A 13,813-nucleotide genomic window follows, 5' to 3' on the forward strand; every position below is an offset into this window, starting at 1 on the left:
GTAGTTGTGGCTCACGGGCTCTAGAGTGCAGGCTCAGTGGTTGTGGCACACAGGCTTACTTGGTTTGCGGCATGTGGGATCTTCCCGGACCAGGGCTTGAACCCTTGTACCCTGCATTGGCAGGCAGGTTCTTAACCACTGCGCCACCAGGGAAGCCCCCTAGTTATGGGTTTTTGGTATGACTTTTTGGTGCCAAGTGGAAAGGTGTACTAGCATTTTATATTTTGGTGTGCTACTAGAGGCTTGTGCTCCATGGTCAGAAAAGTGTGTGCCATAGACTGAAGCTATTACAGCTTCTTGTTCATTTTAGACAACACTTTTGTCTTGTGTTTCAGCAATGGCTGCCATCCGGAAGAAACTGGTGATTGTTGGAGATGGAGCCTGTGGCAAGACTTGCTTGCTCATTGTCTTTAGCAAGGACCAGTTCCCAGAGGTGTATGTACCTACGGTGTTTGAGAACTATGTGGCAGATATTGAAGTGGACGGAAAGCAGGTGAGTATACTTTTCATAACAACTGGTACTATTTTGCATGTTAGGCTATTCATAGAGCGTGGAGAGAATTAGGCCTTTTTGTCTCTTCAGTACACAGTATAACAATAACAAAAATGTTAGAATGAGAAATCCGTTCTCATCCTGCCTTTTAGCTCAATTTTGTTCATTTTTAACTGTTACCATCTAGACTTTGTCCACATTCATATGTATTTCACACGGGGAAGCCTTAGAATATGTGTTCTTTCCAGCTTTATTTATATTTGAAATTTAGTTCGTTGCCAAATGGATCATACTAAAATGAACCTCTTTGTATGGATGGATTTTTTTTTTCTGTCATAGTATTTCATTAAATGCTGAAGTTTGAGATTACTAGGTCAACGGGTCCTTATTGATTATGCTTCTAAAGGGCTGTACTGATATATACCACCAGCAGTGTGACACTTAAACAACATCGTCACATTTAATTTTTTTTAATGTTTTTTTACTTTAACATAAAAAGGCTGCTACATTTGCTTCAATTACGTGTCACTGGTGGTGAGGACAGTGTTTCCTCCTGTCTGCCCTGAAAGCCCACCAGCAAGACTGGAGCAAGGCTCTTCTGGAATTAGATTTTTTTTTTTCCTCTTCTGCTCCCTTTTGTTGTCAAAATAATATTTTATCCGGATTCCTATACATCTTTTGAAGAGGAATGAAATTCTCATTGCAAGTGGGTTAGCTGAAAAGAAAACTAGAACAAGGGGCTCTTTTCCAACACACTCAGTCCTCTTAAGGCATTCAGTCACATGTCTCATGCTGCTAGCACCTAATTTATTGGCTTCCACAATTCTGTCTCCTTTCTTCCTTCTTACATTCTTGCTTTACCTGTTACCCCTTTCTGTCCCAGTATTACCTAGCCTCATTTTGTGGGACTGTGTATGGAAAGCGCATTAGGCCAGCTGCTTAGAATTCTAGGGTCCCTCATAGGGTATCTTGGTACTTCTGTGACCGTGAGGAAGCTGCCTAATCTTTGAGCCACTTGCATTTGTAAAGTGGTTTAAGCTATTTTACGGTTGACATCGTGGGTCTGTGAAGTGACTGAAGGCATTTGGAAGCACCAAAGCACTTGACAAGTTGGGCTGAACAAGAGCATACTCAGAACTGTCTTTTATAGTTTATCCAGTTGCCGTGTGGGCCACAATGATTGCTCTCATGCCATTAGGCACCACAAGGCACCCTTGTCAAGAATGGATGAAAACACATGAATTCCAGCGTAACAGAACTTTGTCTGGGTCCTACCCTGCAGGTGGCCCATCAGTACTGTGTTGCCAATTCAACTTTCAGTCAGTTCTCTGCATGATGCTTGAATACAGGGTTTCTGGGGGCCTGATAGGAAGATTGGTTTTGTGTAGAGACAGGGCCCAGTTGTGACAAGCTGGGTGGATGTGCTGAGATCTTTGGGCCTGCGGTCACATAACAGCACTCTCAGCTAATTTAGATTGCCATGCATACACAGAAAGACCCAGTGGCTTGAGGAAAACAGGATTAGGTTGGTATTTTCATAGCACATTTCTCAAAAGCCTACTTGAATGTGTATTTCTGGTTTTATCTTGTCATTCAGAGAATGACAGCTGTTGGTTGCTATGTGTCTGTGACCATCATTTGGGAGAGTCTTTTCCGCCTGTGGCAGTATATATGTTTTGAGGGTAGTAATGACTCTTCTGTCGTCTTTGAAACATCATCTGTGCCTTGGTGTCTTGGAATGACCACGATCTTACCTTTAAGAAATTTAGGGACTTTGGGACTTCCTTGATGGTCCAGTGGTTAAGACTCTGTGCTCCCAGTGCAGGGGGCCCAGGTTCGATCCCTAGTCAGGGAACTAGATCCCGCATGCCACAACCAAAAGATCCTACGTGCCGCAACTAAAAGATCCTACGTGCCCCAACGAAGATCTTGCACATGGCAACGAAGATTCCGTGTGCCACAACTAAGACCCAGCACAGCCAAATAAACAAACGAATAAATAACTTTTTAAGAAATAAAAAGAAATGTAGGGACTTATAAAACTTGAGACCTGGTGCAGCCAAATAAATAAATAAAATTTTTTAAAGGAGATTTAGGAACTTTGACTTACAAACTTTGAGGAATGGCCTATGAATATCTTTCTTGCTCTGCCAACCTTGAACATGCCTGACGCTGGCAAAATAGGGGAGCCCTTCACCCAGGGAGAGAAACCCTGAAAGAAAGGTACTTGATCTGGAAGAGGGTATCACAGTCTAGCTACCTACCTTAGAGCAAGTCGGTAGCCCCAGGGTGGGAGAGGGCACCTCCTGCAAATGTTCTCATAAAAGTATGCTCTAACAGAGCCTAGGGAACCATCCAAAATTCTAGGTGATCATGGTTCAAGAAATAGGCCTACCAAAAATAGAAAGGCCCATTCTGACATGAGACAGTCCTGACACCCTGAAATCATTTATCAGGAGACAATCAGAGTTGGCTGTTGTGTCTGACTGAATACCCATGAGGTGTGGAGGAGCCAGAGGAGTGGGATTTGGCAGAGAATGAATGTGCTGTACCATCCTGAGATCAGACCAGCTGTGAGGATTGGGCATCAGTATGTCACAGATTCCTATACCAAGCTGATGGTATGTGTGTGTGACAGAAGCACAATGGGACATGTGGAAGTTGTGAGTGACATATCCTGGGACAGAGGTTCAAGGTGGAAGAGATAATTAGCCATCAACTTTAAGGTAGGAATAATATTTAGAAACTCTGAAATATGGGCTCTGAAAGTGTTAGGAATAGAAGGCTATCCTAGGCTTTGGAGGGAGAACTCCTTGGGCCCCAAAGGGCTCCTGAGCAAAGGGTGTTAAAAATCCACTGTGACTGTAAGAAGAAGTGACAGGGCTGACTGCAGTGCTGGACTATGTGGAAGCGGGGCTATGTCCAGAGCCCAGACATCAGTTTGCCCTCCTACCACTGGAAAGTGAGTAGTAGGTTCCCAGGTGTGAAAGGAGTACCCTCCTACCTATGTGATGCTTTCATTCAGACATTTTTTTGAGCAGTAAAGGCAGAGCCATAGGCCTTTCTTGTCAGCTCAGACCTTGCCTAACACCCAGGATGGTGTCTTTTCTTACCCATCAACTCAGATACAGTCTTGTTTCCACGTTTCCACATTGGAGCAGAATGATGAGACAAAGTAAGGAAATGGTTGAGTGAGAATGTATTAGGAAAAGTTACTTGTTCTGGTTTTTCCCTCGCTTGCCTTGTATACCTAGTAGCATGTTGTTTACCGTTGATTTCCCCTCTTGTTCATTCACTTTCTTTCCTATGTAGGATGTTATTTGTAATTAAGTACTTATAAGCTACCAAGTTTTTTGTTTGTTTGTTTGTTTATTTGGTTGGTTGCATTGGGTCTTCGTTCTGTGCGCAGGCTTTCTCTAGTTGCGTCGAGCGGGCGCTGTGCTTCGTTGCAGTATGCGGGTTTCCCGTTGCAGTGACTTCTCTTGTTGCAGAGCACGGGCTCTAGGCACACGGGCTTCAGTAGTTGTGGCTCACGGGCTCTAGTGCGCAGGCTCAGTAGTTGCAGCACATGGGCTCAGCTGCTCCACGGCATGTGGGATCTTCCCAGACCAGGGATCGAACCCGTGTCCCCCTGCATTGGCAGGTGGATTCTTAACCACTGCGCCACCAGAGAAGTCCCTACAAAGTTATTTTTAACTTGACATTTTGAATTAGGTACTTTATTCAATTCTAGCATCTGTTTATAAAATTTGCAATTTTGAGAAATTTCAACCTAAAACAATTTAAATACCCCTTCCCACCTTCAGGCTTGATTCTAATAAAAGTGAACACTCCTGTATTTTACTATTTTGGACAGTCTATCATTTGAAGGTACTGTGTTAAGTGTCACTTCTTCTGAAAGTAAGTGGTGGGATTAACCTGCACTCTTATGTTTATTTTTCCTATCATAGGTAGAGTTGGCTTTGTGGGACACAGCTGGGCAGGAAGATTATGATCGCTTGAGGCCTCTCTCCTACCCGGATACTGATGTTATACTGATGTGTTTCTCCATTGACAGCCCTGATAGTTTAGGTGAGTAGCCCTGCAGCCTGATGTTTGTCACTGCCTGTGTGCCTGGCCGACCTTTGGTTTCTCAGGTCCTTTCTGGGCATCAAGTGACTGGAAAGCAGACAGGAGTTTCAGAGAAAGAATCATCAGAGGCCAGAGTCCTAGAGCCTTGGGACTGTAGAGCCTGAGCCCTGAGTCCCTTTTCAGCCTAGGTCTCCCATGACTGCCATGTCCACCTTGTAAAGTAGTTGGGTTCCGAATACAAAGCTATTTTTTGTCTTTTTTTGGTTGGGGGTGGGGGGGCTGCGCTGCACAGCTTGCCCCGACCAGGGCATTGAACTCGCACCCTCAGCAGTGAAAGCATGGAGTCCTAACCACTGGACCACCAGGGCATTCCCCAAAGCTATTTTTTGGACTGAGATTTGGGGAAGGGTTTTTTTGGGTGACCACACCTTTTTTCAGTACTTGATATTGAGCCTGCTGCTTCCCAAAATCTAGACCGACTGATGACTTCGTGATTCCTGGTAATGTTTTTAAGCCCTATTTTAGCCGTTTTATAAAGTGTCTTAGCTAATAGAGACTTGAACCTGACATTCCACTAGCTCAGTTGGCCACATGTTTCAGAAGCTGCTTTCCTTCAAAAAAAGAGGGAATGATGCTGACCTCACGCTTTGCAAAACAAGGCAGCAAGGCCTGAAACAGAACGTGCTTTTGGTTTGTACTGAAGATGACGAAATGTCTTGCTTGGTGCTGCAGTGCTCTGTTTTTACAGGGCAGCATGTGGGCCCAGGAGATTATCATTAACACAGATGACTGTTGAGGGGCTTGCCGGTGGCCTGGGCTGTTGCTGGGGAGTTAGGGTTAGAGTGACCCTTTCTGTGTCATGCTTGTACTCACTTTAATGACAGTACTGGGGGAGGTGCTCTGAGACTTTGAACCACTTGCTCAAGGTCATGCAGCCTAAGGAGCCAAGCTGAAATTGAGTCCCCTGTGCAATATCTCCCAGAACTGAGACAGAGTGGGTGCTGTCTGCCATTGTTTCACTTTGGTTCATTTTTAACAGTTGTATTTTAGTTTCGGTTTTCAAATTAATCTGCCTTCTTTTGGGGGGACTGTTAGAAGCCCCTAGAGGCTGAGCTTTAGAGAGAAAATGGAGCCATGTGACACCTTCCCCTCAGACACACACATCATGGATTTTGCCTAAATCCTATAGGAATGAGGAGGATTGTGTGCCCTTTGCCGCCTCATCCAAGGTATAATCCTTTAGGGACAAAAGAACCTTCAGAGCAAAAAAGTTACTCTTCTTCAGTCTCACATTTTTCTTTTAAGACTTTGTCTGCTGGTCTCTGTGTCAGCTTTTGACCTCTGTTTGTTTACTATGAGTTGTTTCTTGGTATCCCCTCCCCCAGAGGGCAGGTCCTAAGGAGGAGAGCAGAGGTAGAAAGTAAAGAGGCAAAGAGAGATTGATCTCCCTCTCTGAAATACAAACATACCTAGAGAGACTGCTGGTCACTGCAGTAGTATGATAGGTAGGTAGCACCCCTTTGCTGAGCTGACTGAATTAGCTTGGTTTTGCCAAGGGCCTTTTAAAAGTTCTCTTATCTTGGCTAGGGAGTAGGAGAGAAGTCCACCGGTAGTTTGCCCCAGTAAAACGTGTCTTGGGAACTCAAACGTCTATATCAAGCAACTGAAAAGCTAATGTGAACCTAGTGCTGGACTTTGTTTTTACCTGGTTGGATGTTAGACCACGGCCCTGAGTCTAGGTGTAGGACAACAAGTTTGATCAGCAATCAGAATGTTGGTGTGCAGGTCTCAGCCCTGTTGCTGGCCGACCCTGTGACAGTAGTCTACGTTTTGGAACCTCTGCTGTCTCACTGGCAGTCGGTCTAGAGGCCAGATTCTAGTTGAGGCCTGGGGTCAACAAACTTATGTAAAAGGCCAAATAGTAAATAGTTTAGGCTTTGTTGGCCGTGTGTTTTCTGTTGCATCTCCTGAACTTTGCCACAACTACTCAAGTCTGCTGTTGTAGCACAACAGAGCTTGGCTCTGTTCCAGTAAAACTTCACGTATAAAAGTAGACTCTGGGCAAAATTTCACTTGCTGACCCTTGATCTAGGTAAGGATTCCTTTTCTCTGGCTTTATGGAATTCCCAATGGCCCCTAAAGCACCCCAGTGTAAATCCATGTAAAGTGATGTGTCCTGATATGATCAGATTACTTTGGAGGTGGGAGCAATCATAGGCGATTGCCATCACTGAATTAAAAAGTAAAAAATTAGGGCTTCCCTGTTAGCACAGTGGTTGAGAGTCTGCCTGCCGATGCAGGGGACATGGGTTCGTGCCCCGGTCCGGGAAGATCCCACATGCTGCGGAGCGGCTGGGCCTGCGAGCCATGGTCACTGGGCCTGCGCGTCCGGAGCCTGTGCTCCACAACGGGAGAGGCCACAACAATAAGAGGCCCGCGTACCGCAAAAAAAACCAAAAAAAAAAAAAAAAGTAAAAAATTAAGTTTTAAAATCATTTATGAAAAGTGAAGATAAGACAGGCAATTCATTTCAGTTTACATGTCCTGAATTCCGGGGGGTGGGGGTGGCGACTATTGGAGTAATAATTTTATATATTCAGCAAATAATTACTGAGTGCTTACTTATGGAACCTATATTCTAGATGAAGGGAGACAGAAGAGCAAAAACCACGGTAAATCTGATAGCAAGAAATGTTACAAATAACATTCATAGAGGTGTGTATGGAATAGGCCATGGTAGTATGCTGTTTTAGAAGATGACCATAGGATGGTCAGCAACCTCACTGAAAAGGAAACCTCTGAGCAGAGACCTGAAGTAGGTGAGGGAGGCCAACACAGATAGCCAACAAAAGAGCTTCCCAGGCAGAAGAAAGGAGTCCAGTGTAGCTGTAGCAGAGGGAGTGGAGCGAGGGTTGCAGAGCCGTGTGGTTAATGGTGTGGACCTCTCCTTTCATCATGAGTGAGATGGGAGCTCCTGGATGGTTTGAACAAAGGAGTGATGTGATCTCACCTTCTCTTTAAAGTGATCACTGTTGCACCTGAACTGAAAACTGACCACAGGGTGCAGAGATAAGAGCAAGATTCAGTGCTGAGGCTGTTTGGCTTCACTGTTAGATATGCTGGCCCTTGTCTCTTTATTGCTCTGCACTTCTCTGGGAACCCCTTTGTTCTAGGATAAGGCTTTGAGTTTTAAGTTGTCACATTAGTGATTGACTCTAGCTGCTGTAGCAAAAGAGGAAGGAAGCAGACAAGTGTCTGTCTTGTGTGCTGAAGAGTGGAGCGTTGAGTTATGAGTTTTCCTGACCTTATTCATGTACTTCTGTACCTTCTAGCCAGAAGGCAGAGCATCTTTTATTTTCCAACTCCTGCCTTTTGGTCTTGAAGTCAGAGAGTGAACAGTTTACTCCTAAAATATAGTCTTATATTACAATCAGTACCATGTAAATGATCATCATACTAAGTATTCTGTATGCATTGACTCAGAATAACCTCATGTAAGGTATTACTGTTATCCCCATTTTATAGTGTCATCCCTGACACTGAGATGCTCAAGGTGGTGGGTGTGTGAGGTTGAACCCAGGCCACTTGTCCACTAAATTACTACAGTATTGGCAAGAAGCTACAGCTGGTTATTACTCATTTTCAAAAGCCACTCAAGCCATTTGAAATACCAGTAATCCAAGGGTAGGTCATGCTGAGGGCCCATGAGTAAGATGTAGAGAAAACATGTGAACCCTGAGCCAGCTATAGCCCCAGAATGGGGACTCCTTCTGTAAGCTGTGGTGAGAATCATCTATCTGCCAGCAGTGACATGGACGGCTGGTGGGGAGCCTTCCTTCTTGGGGCAGGTGGCACCATTGTGGAGCCATCCTTTGCTCCTCCAGAGCCTTTACCTGGTGCTACCTCCAGAGGAGCTGAGCTCCTTGGTGGGACTGAGAAAAGCTGGTGATTCTGTGCTTAAGACAAGGGGGGTTAGATTTTACCTTTTTCATGGTTTTGAAACTAGTGAAATTCCATTAAATGTCCGGCATACTTCTCAAGAAATTTCTTTGCAATTTAACTAGGGTTTTTGGAGATTCTTCAAGATAGAATTATATGTATCCCCAAATTATGTGCATTTTGCTTCTTTCAGAAAACATCCCAGAAAAATGGACTCCAGAAGTCAAGCATTTCTGTCCCAACGTGCCCATCATCCTGGTTGGGAACAAGAAGGATCTTCGAAATGATGAGCACACAAGGCGGGAGCTAGCCAAGATGAAGCAGGTATGGTCTAGGGCAGGGCTCTGTCTTCCTGTAGCATTCTTAAACTCGGGGCCTGGGTTCGAGGTACAGGGAACCCAGCAGAAACCCTCAAAGGCCAGGCTGTTTCAGAGAAAGTCCCAGAAGCCTCTCTCTGTCCATCCGGCCCTCACTGACTCGGGCCTGCACAGAGGGGGTCCCTAAAACTCCCTAGTCCTGTAAGATGGAACCTCTCTGTGAGGTAGTGCTGTGCCCTAAAGATTGCCTGCCTGAGAAAGGACCATCACAGCAGTAGTCAGTGCTTCAGATGCAGGAACTTTATCAGGCTCTTGATTTCCCTCTCCAGTTATTACTTTCGTATATGTGAGGCTAAAGATAAATTGGTGGCAACTGAAGGATCAGGAAATCCTGATGGCAGGGAGTCCAAACAGAGAGCCCTAATGCCTTTATAAAAATGATGGTGGAGGTGACATCTTGGCTTCTGAGAAACCAGGTGGCCCAATGATAGGACTTCCCCACTGCAGGAGGAGTGCCTTGAGGTCTTTTGCACGGGTTCTTCTGAGGTTTCTCTGTCTGAATGTGAAGGTCAGGATCTGTTTCCTTCCCTGAGCATTCAGTCCTCTGTGAAGCTAACTACAGGAAGACCCAAGGGCTTACCCTGGATCAACAGCTTGAGTAATTTTGCCCTTGATTCCCTCAACCCTCTAGGGCTTCTCTGGCCTCTCCTTTTCTCTCTACTTCCCAGAGAAGAGCCTGTTTGACAGGGATTTTTTATATATTGGAGGTGGGGGTCGCCCCATATGAGTGTCATAAGACAGAACTCAAATCTGGGAGTTGGGCAGCTTTTTAAAAGCAGTCTTTTAGCTGAATTTGAATACTCTACACCTACTTACTATATGTATGTAACGCTGTTAACTAAAAGTGCTCTCTTCTCTTTGCTAGGAGCCAGTGAAACCGGAAGAAGGCAGAGATATGGCAAACAGGATTGGCGCTTTTGGGTACATGGAGTGTTCAGCAAAGACCAAAGATGGAGTGAGGGAGGTTTTTGAAATGGCCACGAGAGCTGCTCTGCAAGCCAGACGTGGGAAGAAAAAATCTGGGTGCCTTGTCTTGTGAAACCCTGCTGCAAGCACAGCCCTCATGCGGTTAATTTTGAAGTGCTGTTTATTAATCTTAGTGTATGATTACTGGCCTTTTTCGTTTATCTATAATTTACCTAAGATTACAAATCAGAAGTCGTCTTGCTACCAGTATTTAGAAGCCAACCATGATTATTAATGATGTCCAACCCACCTGATCCACCAGGGTCCTTCTGACACTGCTCTAACAGCCCTCCTCTGCACTCCCACCTGACACACTAGGCGCTAATTCAAGGAATTTCCTAACTTCTTGCTTCTTTCTAGAAAGAGAAACAGTTGGTAACTTTTGTGAATTAGGCTGTAACTACTTTATAACTAACATGTCCTGCCTATCCTCTTTCAGCTGCAAGGTACTCTGGTGAGTCACCACTTCAGAGCTTTACTCATTTTAACATTTCATTGGCATAGCTCTGGGTGGCAATCCAGTTTTTTGAAAATGTGCTCAGCCAGAAAGGCCCAAGTCCACGCAGCTGTGGCAAAGTTACAGTTCTGTGGTTTCATGTTAGTTACCTTATAGTTACTGTGTAATTAGTGCCGCTTAATGTATGTTACCAAAAATAAATATATCTACCCCAGACTAGATGTAGTATTTTTTGTATAATTGGATTTCCTAATACTGATATTTGTCATCCTCACAGAAAGTGTATTGGTTTTTTTTTTTAAAAAAAAAGAAAGTGTATTTGAAAATAAAGTCAGATGGAAAATTCATTTTTTAAATTCCTGTTTTGTCAGTTTCTCTGATAAAAGATGGCCATGTCTCCCCTTTTCGGCCCCGCTTATTCCAGTACCCCCTTCCCCAGAGCTGGGCTAAGTAAATAGGAATTTGGTTTTACGCCTGAGGCACTTAGATACTTCAGAAGGTGGCATAACCTGTCTCACCTGGACTGCAGGGTCTGGCTCTAGTTCACAGTGCTCTTTCTTCTCACTGTATCCAGGTTCCCTCCCAGAGGAGCCACCACTTCTCTTGGGTGGCCCACAGTTTCTCTGTCTTCTCCAGCTGACTAAACTTTTTTTCTGTACCAGTTAAGTTTTCCAACTACTAATAGAATAAAGGCAGTTTTCTAAATTTCCTGTATCCTGGTGTTTGTGTTGGCTCTCTCCAGGGCTGGGAATGGAGGATGAATTCTGCCTAGCTCACCGTGGAAGGTTCCTTCAGGGGGCAAAGTACCGGCTTGCCCACCCCCACCCCAAAGCTGGCACTAACCTGGCTTCTCCCAAAGAGGTGGAAATGATTATCTTGTGTCACATTCAAGTTCAGAGGGGGGTGGGTAGGGAATGCAGCCGACTGAGGGGTACTCCAAGCAGTCGTTCTTCTAGACAAATCTTAGTGTGATATTTTCCTCTTCTTACTACCTGTCCATTTTCAGTGTCTTTTACTTCCTTGCCTGAGCTCCAGATGAAGTTGAGGATTGTCTGAAGTCGACTGAGTCCCCTTGGCCCTGCATGCTTTTGGGCTCCCCTCCAGGGGCCTGGAGCAGGGCCTGAGTAGTGACCCCATAAAACCTGTGTAAGGGTAGTGCCACACTGGGGGTGTAAAAGTAGGAGGGAAACCAGAGGCCAGGAGGAGAACACAGTCTAGGGCAGCTCCAGAATGCAAGAAAATGGGTTAGAAAGAGCTGGCTCTTGGAGTCCAGCCCTGGCTGCCCGCCCCCTTTCTCCCCAGCATTGCCCACCCTCCTCCAACTTAACCTTCCTAGAACCAGGAAGTGTCAACACAGAGGACTTGCCTTGGCAGCTGCTGCTAACTGCACCATCATCACAAGTCATAACTCCCTCTGCGCCTGACAATAGGGCACGTTCTCGGGGAGTAGTAATATGGCATAGGCTGGGAGGGCTGTGTGGCCACAGGCAGCAAAAGATCCTGTTGCTGGCGAGTCTCCCTGTGCCGGGCCCCAATCCCTGAAGAACCATTGAGAAAGAATCCGGAGCCCTCTAAGGCCTGGGCTCTGGGCTGGATAATCCGAGCGACTGCCACAGTGCCGGCGCTGCGCTCCCGGGGCGGGACCAAACGCGTCCGCGCCTCGGCACGGTCTGGGCGGTGTCCGCTTCCGGCCCGACCGCACCCTCCAGCCTCGCGGGACCACAGCCGTAGGACAGAGGCCGGATGAGGCGGGACCGAGCGGGGGAGGGTGGGCGTAGGAGCGGCCGGAAAAGTGCCCGAGCCACATGACCCCGGTCGCCCGCCTGTTAAAAGGAGGCACTTCCCGGACCACCTGTTCGTCTAGTCCGCGGTTCTCCCCTGTCTTTTTGGGCACCCACGCCATGTCCGCCGCTCAGCGCTCGGCGTCCGCCCTGGCGGCAGCGGCCCCGCGCTCGGTGTACGCCTTCTCTGCGCGCCCGCTGGCCGGCGGGGAGCCCGTGAACTTGGGGTCCCTGCGGGGCAAGGTGCTGCTCATTGAGAATGTGGCGTCGCTCTGAGGCACAACTGTCCGGGACTACACCCAGATGAATGACCTGCAGCGGCGCCTGGGGCCCCGGGGCCTGGTCGTCCTCGGCTTCCCCTGCAACCAGTTTGGGCATCAGGTGCGTCGGGCTGGGCGGAGCGGAGGTGGGCGTGCGACAGCGGTTAGGAACGCCGGTGGACGACCCCCCGGGGCCCAGCAGCCGCACGCCCTGGGGGCGGAGAGGCGGGCCACCGGCTCGCTTCCCTCCGGCGCTTGTCCCGGCTGGGGTTGAGGTCCATCCTGGGGTTATGCAAGAAAGGCCACAGTCTAGTGACTCATGGAGAAACTTCATGTTTGCAGTTAGAAGACTTCCCTTTCCCTCGCAGCCCCGGGTCCCAGCTGCTCTCCCCTTCCGCAGGAAAATGCCAAGAACGAGGAGATCCTGAATTGCCTCAAGTACGTACGACCAGGCGGCGGGTTCGAGCCCAACTTCATGCTCTTCGAGAAGTGCGACGTGAATGGCGAGAAGGCGCATCCGCTCTTCACCTTCCTTCGGGAGGCTCTGCCCACGCCCAGTGACGACGCCACTGCCCTCATGACAGACCCCAAGTTCATCACCTGGTCTCCGGTGTGCCGCAACGACGTTTCCTGGAACTTCGAGAAGTTTCTGGTGGGCCCAGACGGTGTGCCTGTACGCAGGTACAGCCGCCGCTTTCTGACCATCGACATCGAGCCTGACATCGAAGCCCTGCTGTCCCAGGGGCCCAGCTATGCCTAGGGTTCCCCTCTGACCCCTGCTGCTTGGCAGTCACAGCGTTGCCCTCTGGGGATTTTATCCATGAAGGTGTTTCCTCTAAACCTGCATGGAGGAATGCCAGATGTCCAGGAAAATCCCCCGAGATGGGCACTGGTCCTGTCCATCCCAGCCTCCCCTTTCCTAGACCACAGCTTTCTCATTAATAAAGTGCTGAGTGTGAGCATAATTGTGTGTATGTTCTGTATCATTGTCAGATGGGGACACCTTTCCTACTAACCTCATTGTCATAGGGCTGGGAGCTTAAGCCCTCATTCCTTGGCTGGCATTACCTAGGCAAGCCTGAACATCCCAAAATTTCGTCTGCAGTGGAATTCCCTCTTTCCTATGTGGAAATCCTAGCTCCTGTCTCAGCGTTTCTCCCTCTGCCAGGACATGCAACAGGGCCATCCTGAGGCCCTGTTACAAGAGAAAGTCTTTATTTCAAAAAGAGGAAGAAATTTCAAAGGCTGACTGCCTATCCTCAGTAGTTAGGCCTCTCCTTCCTGAGTATTTGCTCTGCTCAAAATGACCTTCACAAAAAATAACACCATGGGCTCCCACTCATGTTTAGAGTCCGTGGCTTTGTAACTGCAGAACCAGCCCAAACTGGCCCTGCTCTGTTGATAACGAGATACTGAGCTGTTCTTCAGAGATAGCAGAACAAAACCACAAGTCATGCAGCAGAGGAGAA

At 47.3% G+C, this 13,813-nt stretch overlaps 2 protein-coding genes across 5 annotated transcripts in view; both read left to right on the plus strand.

The window, feature by feature from the left end:
* RHOA (ras homolog family member A) overlaps window positions 1–11,008 on the plus strand; it is a 53,195-nt gene extending 42,187 nt beyond the window's left edge. For 2 of the 3 annotated variants that reach the window (XM_082638110.1, XM_082638111.1), the window contains 4 exons: window positions 336–493; window positions 4,444–4,564; window positions 8,697–8,827; window positions 9,746–11,008. In XM_082638110.1, the coding sequence (XP_082494236.1) occupies window positions 338–493; window positions 4,444–4,564; window positions 8,697–8,827; window positions 9,746–9,919 (582 nt within the window). In that variant the 5' untranslated portion in view covers window positions 336–337 and the 3' untranslated portion in view covers window positions 9,920–11,008. Of the gene's footprint in view, window positions 1–322; window positions 494–4,443; window positions 4,565–8,696; window positions 8,828–9,745 lie in introns of those variants that run through there. The other variant, XM_082638112.1, reaches the window with a different exon arrangement.
* A 1,039-nt stretch (window positions 11,009–12,047) lies between these two features.
* On the plus strand, window positions 12,048–13,309 carry GPX1 (glutathione peroxidase 1). 2 transcript variants are annotated; one of them, XM_082637687.1, is made up of 2 exons: window positions 12,048–12,465; window positions 12,687–13,052. In XM_082637687.1, the coding sequence occupies exons 1-2, from the start codon at window positions 12,109–12,111 to the stop codon at window positions 12,903–12,905; spliced, it is 576 nt and encodes a 191-aa protein (XP_082493813.1). In that variant the 5' UTR covers window positions 12,048–12,108; the 3' UTR covers window positions 12,906–13,052. The 2 variants fall into 2 exon arrangements, with proteins under 2 accessions (XP_082493813.1, XP_082493812.1); XM_082637686.1 differs by having other exon boundaries at window positions 12,061–12,465; window positions 12,745–13,309.
* Window positions 13,310–13,813: the final 504 nt, after the last annotated feature.

This window comes from Mesoplodon mirus, assembly GCF_964341445.2.
Source record: "Mesoplodon mirus genome assembly, chromosome: 12".
NCBI classification, from domain to species: domain Eukaryota; kingdom Metazoa; phylum Chordata; class Mammalia; order Artiodactyla; family Ziphiidae; genus Mesoplodon; species Mesoplodon mirus.